General features: G+C 38.1%; 1 protein-coding gene across 2 annotated transcripts in view; it reads left to right on the forward strand.

The window, feature by feature from the left end:
- The first annotated feature begins 2556 nt into the window (after positions 1-2556).
- Positions 2557-13319, forward strand: part of kalrna (kalirin RhoGEF kinase a) — a 215467-nt gene continuing 204704 nt past the window's right edge. The window contains exon 1 of one of the 2 annotated variants that reach the window (XM_088605585.1): positions 2557-3343. In XM_088605585.1, coding sequence (XP_088461711.1) covers positions 3277-3343 — 67 coding nt within the window. In that variant the 5' untranslated portion in view covers positions 2557-3276. The remainder of the gene's footprint in view (positions 3344-13319) is intronic. The other variant, XM_088605583.1, reaches the window with a different exon arrangement.

The following is a 13319-nucleotide window of genomic DNA, read 5'->3' on the forward strand; positions in this document are numbered from 1 at the left end:
GAAAGCTGTGAATACTGTACATACCGTACCGTTTCATCATGGCAAAGTAATTTAAAACATTATTTTACATTGTAACGTTCCTAATTATTCCATTCTTATCTCCGCGTTAATCGGTAGCAACGCACTATTCTCCAGAAAACCGGAAAACCGCTTTTTCTACTGTAAGAGAATTGTAGACTATCTAGGCTTCAAGAGGGTGACGTCACCTTCTGCAATAGGTTCAGTTCTACTGAGCCTTTCTAGGATAACATGAATCTGTTGGCTAACAAGCTCTTTGCTACTCCTTTTCCTTTTGTTACAAACAAAACGGACAGAAGTTCTCTTTGCTCTTACAAATAGTATTCAAAGTATAGCTTTAAAAATAATATGAATTGGTAGAGACCAAACATAATTAACTGTGTACGATATGACCGTTCCAAAAATGTAATATTGTTAATGTCTAAGTCTACAACACCAATGAAAGCCTTTTTTCAAAACCGTTACTATTCTTTTAATAAATTTGGTGTTTCTATGTGTAATGTGTTTGCTTATAAAGAATGTTTCCAAATTTTATATTTTTATCAACTTTTTATGGCAGGGAGCCGTTATATCTTACAACTCATACAGTATGTGGTAATCTTGGAGTAACGAGAAATCTTCTGCAATACTAGTCGTGTATAAAATATACCACTAGGGGGCAAATTATCTCTATTTTTAAAACGACAATGGACTCGATTTTCCTGTAATTTATGGCCCTACAAATTTTGAGACACCACAAAATCTTTATAACCTGCTATTTTCTTCGCTTTATGTTTTTTTCTCCTTGTCCATACTTGTTTCACTTATTCTATTCAGTGGCTTAGCTTTACAGAACTTCTCATGTTTTATCCTTGTATGAGTCACAGCTGTTACCTTGTGCAATTAAAATACGGTTGGAACCACAACTATTGGCATATAGTCTTTATACTAAATATTTCGTATAATAGACGTTTTAAATAGAAGAGGTTCTTTACTGACGTTTGGCGGGGATAATGACAAGCAAGCCAATTTCACCCAGTTGTTCTAAATCATAATCATGATCTGTATCACAAGCAAACACCTCTTTTTCGCATTTTGTCTCAGGCCTCCTCTATCCATTTTTACAACCTACCCCTTGGTAAACTCCAATCCTCATCCTATGGGCAGGGGGCTATCTCAAAACCGAGCAGTTTAATGCCGAAACGTATTATACTACAAAATACTTAATATTCACAAATGAAATCATTATTGGATGTCGTTATTCCTCGTGAATTCTTACCACTTCAACGTTTATTCAAACCCTACATTTTTCAGTGCTAGTTGACACATGTAGGCACATTATTGTAAGATACATGCTGACAATAGTTAAGCCTGCCACTGCTCGGTGAAGCCGCATACATACCTGTGAGATGAGCTCATTTACTATAAATTATAACTATTCCACCACTATTGTTTTTCCCAGATGCCTACCTTTAAAAGAATCCTTCACATTACAATTGAGAGTTTAAATCTGTAGAAAAAAAATGAATGTTGGACACAGTAAGAGCTTGGCACCCTATATCCCAACTGCGTTGTCTGTTAACCAATTGACTTATTTGTTACTACAGTATACAGTATGTGTAACAGTTTAAGGCCTCCACGATTTTAAAAACTTATTTTTAGATTGCAAGTACGTTACTGAAACAAAATTAAAGAATTGTGCATCCGTTAAGGTCAGTGATGCTCAGTAATGTTAGCTTATTCTATGACATTTCATTCTTTCAACGAAGAATGGAGTAAATAACGGGTCTATGGACAATGTTGTACTGTAGGTCTTTTCCCCCCCAAATTTACAATGTTCTTGACAATTTGTTGTCGCTTGGAGGCGGTAGATGACCAGAACTCTGGTTGAAGATAGCAAAATTGCCTTCGTTTCTGATAAAAAAGGAGCTTCGATTTTCAGATACAGCGTGCCTTTCCCATGGCAGATGGTTAGGGCTGTAACTAGTATAACGTCGCTATATCTGGATTCTGGGAATATACAGAATTGCACAGCCTGTAATCATTTTTACCACCCAAGTCAGTTGTCTGTAAACACCCAGACATTTAATGACATTTGGGGGATATGAACTGGCCGCTCATTGATGAATGAATCGGGTGACTCACCCTGCACACACAAAATGAAAAAAATATGTGTGCCAAACATGGTATCTTCTATGACTCATCTGCATGGCTATTAAAATAACTGTACACATACCGTGCATTCCTGAGGGCATGATGAGGTCAAAACAGGAGTGCAACACAAAGAGCCCCGAACCGAAGCTGGCAGGAGCAAGTTCTTTAGGCAAAAATATCGCGTGAAATTCAGGTACTGCAACTCTGGTTGTCGAAGTAATTGGACTTTCTGTGACTATACACTAGATGGTCAAATATTTCTAGTTGCAGTTAAACTGGGAGCTGTATGCTGCTAGACCTGCCTACGAATATATTGGTTATTAATACGGGAAAAAGGAGGAGACGGGGTAGTGAGAAGGAGGGGTGAAAAAGGGTGCGGAAAGTCACTCATTGTCAGAAACGTACACTTTCTCCACAGTCGCTTTCTCCACACACGAACAGACGTACTGCCTTTGAGAACAAATGAGGTTTGTTTAGATAAGGTTGCTTTCGGAATTAGCAAAATGTAGGTACATGTTTATTTACATATATTTGGACACAGGGTGATATGTTATTTCTACCTACTCAGGCTGTGTCTCAGCACCAGAAACAGCATATTGAAAAACAGAAATCCGACGTTGTAACTACTGTATTTCAAGATCAAAACCCCTTGCTCTGCACCAGTCACTTACATTATGCAGATTTGTATGACATCACTACAATATACTGCCAAGGTACAGTTCTAAAGCAACCATACGCTGATTCCTTACTCTGTGCAGCTAATTGTAAGGATATATACAAAATATAATCTCAAAAATGTGCAAACGCATACACTAAACACTGCACATAGCTGCAACATAATTTGCAGAACAATTTATTGCATCCTCGTTATGTGTCACATGTGCAGTGGATTGCTTTTGTGGCGCCGGAGCTGCTAGAAAGAGGAGGGTGAATTCTGAACAATAGAGAGAAATGCAGCGCTGTTCTTTGTAATAACACGGACGGAAACCCACGATTGGAAAGCGAACAGCTGCGACCAGGAACACAAGAATATGGAGGGGATCGTGCACTGATTCTGTGAGACACATCACTGGATATACTTCGAGTTACATTTTCCTTTCTGAAATCCACGGGAGAAAGAAGAAGATGAATTCAGCCGAAGCACCCGATGAAGGACTGAATGATTCGGATGCAGACGCGTTTTTCAAAATAGGTAATGGGTTTTTTTTTCTGTTATCACACATAACTGAAAGGAAATGATTCTGCAGCATCCTGTGAAGGCGAAATGTTAATTATACATTGTGTACGCCTGAGCATGTATTGACCCCGGTATTGACACTGAGTAAAGGAAATCAGAAAACACACGAACGATCATCACTTCGGCCTCAATAGCTCACGTTATGTATTGTACCGGGTTGAAGGAACTGGGTTCCCAACACTCCTGGGAGAGAAAGATTATTTCGTTTTGTGAGAGAGATGGATTAAACAGGAATAGGATCTCGGAATATATAGTTATACTAGCTGGTATAGGTGCGTTTTAACGTATGTTTTCTTTCGTGTCGGTGTGCACAATCTTGGCTGATCTTAGATTTTTATAGCCTATAAACAGGGAGTGACTGAATGAGAAAAACATGCCACATACACGCAAACAAGCATGTTGCTGCCGAATACTTACATGTAGTCTATCCCCGTTCATTCTGTATATTGTGCATGTACGTATGTATGCAGCCATTTCTGTCTTTATTTGCCTTTCTGTACACACGTACACATTGGATCAGTGTACACATACATAAGCAAGTGATGTGTAGGTATAAGTATGGTAATTTAAAAGTTAAACTGTTAAACGGTTCATTCAGGGAGTGATACATTTAAATATAGAGGATTAGTATCAACCCATGCTTTTGCACATTGTAAAACCGTAACGAAACTGTCACCTTAAAATTTATAATCGTGTAGCAGTCCAGTTCTTTATACTTATTAAATATATTATTTAAGTTTATCCATCCTGTTGCGTTTTATTAGTATAATTCAATATGAATACATCGATAATTTATTATTGAGAGTGAGCACATGAATGTAACCATATACAGTATCTATATTTTCCACCCTAATCTTCTCTTGTCTCTTGTTATTGTAGTTCCTAAAATGTTTTGGTAGATATAGTTAAATAATTTAGATTTCCTGTTGACAAAGTGACTGTAGGTCCTGGAGAGAATTAAACAGAAAAAGGGAGTGTCTTCAAATTACCCATCACCCTCATCAAATATGTTTGTATCCTTTCCTAGCATAAACCTTCCTTTTGAGGGTGTTTTTTATTCTGCACATGCAATGGAGATGTTAAAACATTAAAATCTGGATTAATCATTAAATCCATTAGACATCTGCTCTTTGGAGTGACATCTAAACCATGAAGTCAAATAATCTGTCTGAAACCACCAGACAATTGAACACCATTTGCACTTTGGGCTGTTCCTTGGCTGAGAGATTCTGGTTTCACTATGGTGACTGTATACCTTCTAACCCCCCAAGCTGAAACTTAGACACAAGCCACAGGATAGCCTTTATAAACCTTAGCTAACCCTATTTGTATTATGCAGGTAAAAATGGCACTTTTTTAAAACTAAATTAGTACTGTAGCATTTGTGTGCTGTTGTTTTTAATTCAGTTCGGATACATGGTGCTGATGTTGTCAGTCTCTCTGATAGCTAGTGATGTAATACTGGCCAAGTCAGGGTTTTTCAATAAAGAGCTTACGTTTTGCTGTACCATAGAACCTATTGTATACCCGTTTAAGTTCAAAGGTGTGTTTTCATTCTCGTGGCAATTTCTTACAGAGTAACTAAGAACAGAAAAGTAGAGCCAGCTGGAAAAAACAAACAAACAAACAAACAAATTATTTATATGAGAAAACGCCAAACTGACTTTAATCAAATAAATCCTCTAATAACGCTGTTTTTGCAGAAAAGGAGGGCAGTGTTATATCAGTGTGTTACAGCTTTGTCAAAGTAGGCCAAAGTTGGCGCAAAGGTGTGGTTTTCCAACATATAAAAGTTTTAGACCAAGTAAGAAGAAGGTCTCTTTTATTCTTTATTTGGTCCACTTATATGAAACCTACCAATTTCTGTTTAACATGCTCTATCAATGGGAGTATTGTGTTGCTTTTAATTTTAGTTTGAATTCTACTTACTGTACATGACATGACAGAGTGAAGAATTCAGACAGGTTAGTCAAGTTATTGATTCATGACAGCTTTTACACACCAACATATTTTAGTTATGTAGTAAGTAGTTTTTTTTTATGGGTGCAATAGAATTAATACAACTGTATAAATATGGTAGCATGGTAGGATGTCTTGAAAAGTATTGTAATATTTGCTACAATAATCTCTAGTATGATCAGTTGCTTACATTTGTGTAGTGCTTTTTATTCCAGAGAATCCCATAGTTCCATAGGAGGACGCCCACTTAAAGTGAAGTAACCAAACGTATTTTGCACAAGAGGGTTGCTGGCACACAATGGCTCTTGTGCAAAATACATTTGGTTCATGGGGAAGGAGTGAGACATTGGTTTACCAATTGAATTTAGGAGAAAATTACAGAGTCCAGATTACGGAATCCTGAAATTTAGCTGGGCCTTTGGAGTCAATATGCCTGCTCTTTCAAACAATGTCAGGGATCTTTATGACCAAGTACACAGAACCTCAGTTTAATGTTTTATCTTAAAGATGGCATGTCCACAGAATTGTGTCTCTTCTCAACATACTGGTGCATTGGTTTAGGAAATTCTGTTTCAGAAAGAGAGAGGAGTGCCACCTACTGATCTGCCAACATCTCACACAGCAGCAGTCTGATGTTTCTTAGGTTTCTCCCATTCTAGTACTGACCACACTCAACCTTGATCAGCTTCTGAGCTGTGACGAGATCAGGCTGTAAGGTGATAATGCACAAATACCATTCTTATGAAGTATGTACAGTACAGTACCACACGACGGTTTAATCCATCTTTAGCTATGGAGGATAAGGGGAGGGTTGTTGAGCAGGTTGAGACATCTGCTATTAAACTGTCTCTCTGAACACGTATGATTTTATTGTAGGATCAGTTTGTTGGGGAATTACGGTACTTGTACAAATTAATCTTTGTTGTTAAGTGGGGCATATGTCTGTGCCCCAAAAAAGCTTACTCAGTGCTTTCAGAACAGATGTATACCAGAAAGTAAGATCTAAACTAAAAAAATGTGCAGAGAAGAAACATTTTCTTTAGTGTCAAGATATAAAGAAGTACAGGGCTGTGTTCGTTCAGAGACTTTTGAGTTCAGATGAACATGAAATGACTCACAGATGGTGAAGGCTGTAAATGCTGCTTGTGAGAATTTGATTCGGTTATTGCTTTATAGACATAGCATGGACATCTGGTCTCCTTTCAAAGAGAAGCATCATCAATACTTAATATTGATACATTAGGACATTCTATGTCCTGGAGCTACAGGGATAACAAGAAGGCATGTTGTCGACTCTACACTGAACTCAATGTTTGCATTGTAAAGAAAGATATTATAGAGCTGAAAAGACCAGTAAAGTAGATTTATGTTTTGTGTTTAGAGTATTTTTCACTTGGGATCCTAGAGGTGACAGGATATGAGGATATGATTTTAATATACCTGTAAAATGTGCTTTTAATTGTATCATGTAAGAAATATACAGTGAAGAATTTCAAATGTTTGTTAGTTTTATTAACTGATAATTAGATAGATAGATAGATAGATAGATACTTTATTGATCCCGTGAGGGAAATTGCAGTGCAACAGCAGCTTAACACACACAACACAGCCACAGTGTAACGAATTATATACTAATAGTACAATACATACAATACAATACAAGAGTTACTCACAGTCCGGACACACAAGAGGAAACTAGAACAGAACAGTACACAGAAAATCGTATCACACGTATGAATATAAATATAGATGTAACCATAGATATAAATATAAATATAAATGTATTGCACAGGTCCCTGGCATATATTGCACAAAAGTGGTTGTAAACGGGAAAAAGAAAAAGAAAAAGAAAAAGAAAGAGAACAGATGTAGCAGTATATGTGTATATGCGTTTAGTCCAGAAACAGGTCACTGTCGCTGTTGCCTCTGCCAAGACGCAAGGTGGATGCGTTGTACAGTCTTATGGCAGACGGCAAGAATGACCTCCTGTAGCGCTCCCTGTCGCACCGTGGGTGAATCAGTCTATTGCTGAACGTGCTCTTCATTCCTGCAAGCCTGTCATAGAGGGGATGGGAGAAGTTGTCCATGATGGCCTCCAGTTTGGACATCATTCTCCTCTCAGCCACTACCTCCAAGGGGTCCAGGTCAGACCCAATGACAGAGCTCGCTCTCCTGATGAGCTTGTTCAGCCTTTTGGAATCTACTGCTCTAATCCCAGAGCCCCAGCACACCACTGCGTAGAAAATGGCACTCGCTACCACCGACTGATAAAACATGTGTAGCATCTTACTACACACATTGAAGGACCTGAGCCTCCTCAAGAAGTAAAGTCGGCTCTGTCCGTTCTTATAGATGGCCTCGATGTTCTTAGACCATTCCAGTCTATCGTCGATGTGCACTCCCAGGTACTTGTACGAGTCCACCATCTCCACGCCACTCCCATGGATGTAGACAGGAGTAGGTTTGACCTTTTTCCTCCTGAAATCTACCACCAGTTCCTTTGTCTTTGTAACATTCAGTTCCAAGTGGTTCACCCCACACCACTCCACAAAGCTGCTGACCAGTCCTCTGTACTCCTCCTCCTGCTCACCCTTGATACATCCCACAATCGCAGAGTCATCTGAGAACTTTTGCAGGTGGCATGACTTTGAGTTGTACTTAAAGTCCGAAGTATAGAGGGTGAAGAGGAATGGAGAAAGAACTGTCCCTTGAGGTGCCCCTGTGTTACTCACTACCAGTTCAGACACGCAGTTCTGAAGTCTCACAGACTGTGGTCTGCCCGTCAGGTAGTCAGTGATCCACGAGGTCATGGAGGCATCGACTTGCATCTCCTCCAGCTTCCTCCTTAGAAGTAAGGGCTGGATGGTATTGAAGGCACTGGAGAAGTCGAAAAACATGATCCTTACAGTGTTGCCAGCCCTGTCCAGGTGTGAGTAGGCCCTTTGCAGCATGTAGATGATCGCATCCTCCACACCAACACTGGGCTGGTAGGCAAACTGTAGGGTGTCCAGTGATGAACTTAAACTATCAATTAAGTTGATAGTTTGTTGCAAGACACATCAGCTTGTTGCTTTGAATTCCTTTTCTGAATTGTATGCCTCAGCAATCTATTGACTTTCATTAATCGAGCTAATAAGTGCAAAAGATTGGCAGCAGCAAGTTTTGCAGATCAATATTTGGATTACTTGAGTCTAGCTGTCTGCTAGAAATAGTTTATATTAAGTGCAATACTGTGGAGTACAGAAGCTGGCAATACAACTACTTCATTCCGTTGAGTCTGTCAAACAGAGTCTGTAGTAGACTTTTTAGCTTAATTAGTTAATTATATCATTAGGCTCTAGGCTGCAAACACAATGGGAAACTGGAGTAAAGTTTATTTTTGAAGCCCGAGTTTAGGTATTGGTTTGTCAGAATGTGTTAGGCAGACATATTTTAATGGTGGCCTCATTCAGAATTAAGGAAGGGGTCCTATCATACAATCACTGCCGTGGGTGGTGTCTATCTTAATATCACAGATGTGGGTAGTGTCAATGTGAGACGCACAAGCTACACAAATTTATTTGCTCAGCTGTTTTGACCCCGGTGCCCTGAGGAGCTATAATATTTGAGGGTGGTCCTGGTATTCTGTCCAAGTACTGTACACGATCCAGAGTGCTGACTTCATGTGTCAACCAAGTTAATGTCTGCTGTGAGAATACATTTGTTTTATACTGGATTTCTTGGTAACTGGTAGCAGAATCTAGGTGTTAAGAATATTCTAGTTTGTGGCGCTTTTTTAAATTTAAAACCACTTTAGTTTACAATCGTTTATTCTGGCAAAACATCAGGATTTTTCAGCTTTTGCTGCCTCTGTGGCCACATGACCAGTCTCAGCACACAAGGAGGCACTTAAAACACTGAGGGAACACTGAGTGGTTCACTGATGTGTAGAATATTTTTAAAAAAATGCTGGTGCTAAATTCAGCAGAACGAGGGGTTAGGATAAACTCAGGCGTGCCATTTCATGGTTTTCTATGCTTATTTGGTATGATAGCATAATAGGAGTTGCATTGTTCTTGCAGAAAACGAATCCAGAGTTTTATTTGGGATGCTGATGTAAATATTGTTTAATTCATTCATTTTCATTCAGCCTGAGAAGCCTCCTCTAAAATGTGTCTTGGCTTCCTTCCCATCTCATAAGGGACCCCTGATACCCTGCTGGCTAATCACAAATGGTGGCTCTACTCTGTGTATTTTCATGACTCGTGAACAATGAGGTTTGATTCTTGACTGTCAGATGGAACAATAGTCCTGCTGATGGGATGTCTCGGTCTCCACTGATGGGAGTGCGCTCCATTTATAGAGCAATAAAAGCATGGCAGATGGCTAATTGGACAAGATAAACCACTAGGGTAATAGGGAGAGTAAAAGACGATTTGCAGGGATTATTGAGTCATGATCTGACGTGGAAATTGGAGGAAGCTCCCCCAAAGGCTGCAGGTTCTAACTTTTTTTTTTCTGTCTCTGACCATATGCCACTTCCAGTGGAAAAGTGAGCCTGGGCAGATAATGTAGATTGGATCTCATTAGTGAAACAGCTCTTCCATAGCTAACCAAAAAATGTTATTTAGATAATTAATTAGGTCTGCTCCCCCAGGACATGTTCAGGGTTTGAGGGCATCATTCTTGAATAGAACAATTGCTTATTTTGAAAATGGTTTAAGCTCACATTTGAATTTTCCATTTATCAAATGTGAGCATTTGTTCAGAGAACACATTTTACATACAGTTGTTTCTTTTAGTGTAATATTTTAGCTTGTGAGCTAGGGTTACCCAATGGACTTAACCAGCACTTTGTTTTTGTATGCTTTATTTCCTTGTCTGACAACCAGGTTGAAGAAAAAGTCTTGTAAAGGCTGAAATGGGCTCAGTCAAATGGTTTTAAACATAAGATTACTAATGTGTAGTACAGTACATCATGGCACTACACTTTGCTGATCTTGCTAAACAACATTTTACATTTTCATCAATGTTTATGATTTAATTAATATTAGTTCACATACATTATCTGCTGTTACATTTTCCACAAAGTTAATCTTTCATTTGGTCATTAGAAGCATTCAACTGAAACTGAGTAACTGAAAAATATATTTTAAATGCAAAAAACAACCAGAATACCAGGATGACACGGTCATCTGGCAAATTAGACTTAAAAGTCAGTAAATCAAAGCATGCCTGGTGGCGATGTTGGATTTAACTTTCTGTCTTGTTTTTTAATCTCTAAATACAGTTAAAATCAACCAGATTAGCCTGTGTGCTTAGCCTTTTGTATTCCTTGAGTGTTTTAAGTGGATATTAGTCTGCTCCTTAAGGAAATAAATAGGAGCACATCGGTCAGCTTGAACACTGTGGTACAGAAATGTTAAACCCACCAGCTCATACAGGTGGAGAGAGATGAAGTATACACAGAGCTCAAGTACAGAGGTAAACAAGGCTATTGAAGTACAAGAAGTCTTAAAAAGGAGTTACGTTCTTTTGTAAATCTGGTGCTGCTGCTTTACACTTGTAAAAGCAGACTTTGGAGTATTAGCATTTGCTAATCATTAGCCTCTTGGCAGAGCTGTCCTTGATAACAGGAATGTGCTATGAAGTAGGCCAATTTTTGCAATAAATAGAGAATTGAAATCAATTGTGGCTATAGTGTCTTTATGTGCACAGTAGGTATGTACTGTATACATGTACAAAGAGAACATTTTCATTCCTGCTCTAACACAAAACTGGTTGAATTAAGGAAAGCTGTTGATACGGTGGCCCATATGAATGGATATTGTTGGGCTTTATGTGTCTGCCTTTTCATGACATTCTTTGGCCTTACCATATTTTCTATATGAAAATAGGTCACGGACTACAGTCCCTTTTTAAAACTCCGATTACCCCATCTGTGCTTATATGATTACAGGAACATTTAAGCCTTTTTTTGGCTAAAGCCTCTGTTCAGAGTGCAGAATGTGTAGCCTTCTGGGTTTGATATTGTCAGTCTGACTCTGGAACACTACCCCACATTGATCACATTGAGCTAGACTTCTAACATCTAACCAGCATCTGGCAGCGTATCACTCCTACACTTACATCTCTACGTTGGTTGCCACGTATTCAATATACTGTAAGATCTTGTTATTGACTTTAAAGTCTTTAAATAATCTCATTCCATCATACAGCTCCGAACTCCTCCATATTTACACTCTCTCCTGTAGGCCCCGTTCAGTTTGAGGCTAGTCTATTGCTCTCCATATCTAGGACTAAATCTTGGACTACTGGTGATTGTGCTTTTTCTCTTGCCGCTCCATTATTATGGAATGCCCTTCCTCTGACTGACTCTTTGAGATACAAATTCCTGAACTCTCTTCAGATCTAAACTTAAAACTCACCTTTTTACTAAGAACGATGTCTGAGTACCCTACAGTTTATCCTGTATGTTCTTTTCATTGTATTTCTTGTCTTTTACTTTCTTTATGACTATGTAGAGCATCCTTGCGTTTACAAAGTCACTTTATAAATAAAAGGTGTTGTTATTATTATTATTATTATTATTATTATTATTATTATTATTATTATTATTATTATTATTATTATTATAGGCTCTCTGATTCCAGCACTCAGCTAGTCAGTTACCACTAGGGTTGGGTAGGGTTAACCATGTACCAGAAACTGGTTTGGAATTTGCAAGCTTGTGACGTTATCATTCTGAAATGTGGCAGTCTTCTGCTCTGCTGCTCTGCCTTTGGGAATCAAATGGTATGACAGTGTGTCTGTATTGTTCTGTTCTCTCTTCTTTTCTGGTCTGTGCAGTACGGGAGAGCCCGAGTTAATGAGCACTGGCTTTCGAAAATTTGTTGAGCATAACAGTTAGAAGATGATGGATGATTCCATATTCACCACAAATGGTGACACAAATTATTTACGGAAAGACACAAAATGAGAAATTTAAGATGTTGTAGGTTAATAAAAACAACCAGAAAAAATGAAGGCAAGACAACTCCTCCATTGCTTTAGATATTGTGGCTCTGGATGTCTGTTAGTTGACTTGCTTGCTAAAAAAAACATACCGCCTCTGGGCCAGAATTCTGTGGTTATTCATGATGGAGTGACAGCCACAAGATCACTCAGGATAGGACGTCTAGGAATTTTTCATTTCTTTTTCAATGTATGTTTGTTAGTAAGTTCCTACTGTCAAAAGTTTTACACTTTGTTTTGGTCCATTTGAAACCAATTAGCACTGTATTGCGTCAGATGTCAGGTGGTTTTGTTGTGCTGATTTGAATTTGCATGCACTAAAAGGAATTTTTACAGAGAGTTCTGTACTAGAATGGCCAGGAACAGTCATTATAACAGTGTTTGTTAATTTATTTTATGTTACCACTTCCTTTCCTGGATAAATTCCTTTTGCTTTGCAAGGTTTTAAAGACTTATAAATACTATTCTTTTGGAATGTGCATAACTTTCCTTATTTAACTAATTTGGTTGATATTTTAGTCTCATGAGAGTCAACATACTTAAATGTGTTGCTGTGTATTTTGGCTTGACTAGAGAATGTTTTATTGATTAATCCTCAAAAAATGCAGTCTAAAACATTATTAGGATTAAAGCTTAACTGACGTCAGACATTACTAATAGCTTAATTTTAACTAATGAAGCCAGCATTTTATTTAATATAAAATACTATAAAAATACATGTCTGCTGAGGTGTATAATACACGTTTTCCACATTTGACCTGCTATACTGGTTCGTGGGTGATAAAAAGAAAGATAAAATCAGAAAGGTGATCTACCTCATCAATTTAAATGGTTAATATAATATTTTTTGGGGAGTCAGTAGTAAATCTGTTTTGCCAGATGAGTATAACTGTTAAATTTAATTTGTGTAACTAGATTCAAGTGATGTGAAGAAGGTTTATACAAATAAATTGCAGTAACCCAGTAGTTATCTGGTTTC

This window comes from Lepisosteus platostomus, chromosome 14 (assembly GCF_059453375.1).
Source record: "Lepisosteus platostomus isolate fLepPlt1 chromosome 14, fLepPlt1.hap1, whole genome shotgun sequence".
Taxonomy (NCBI): domain Eukaryota; kingdom Metazoa; phylum Chordata; class Actinopteri; order Semionotiformes; family Lepisosteidae; genus Lepisosteus; species Lepisosteus platostomus.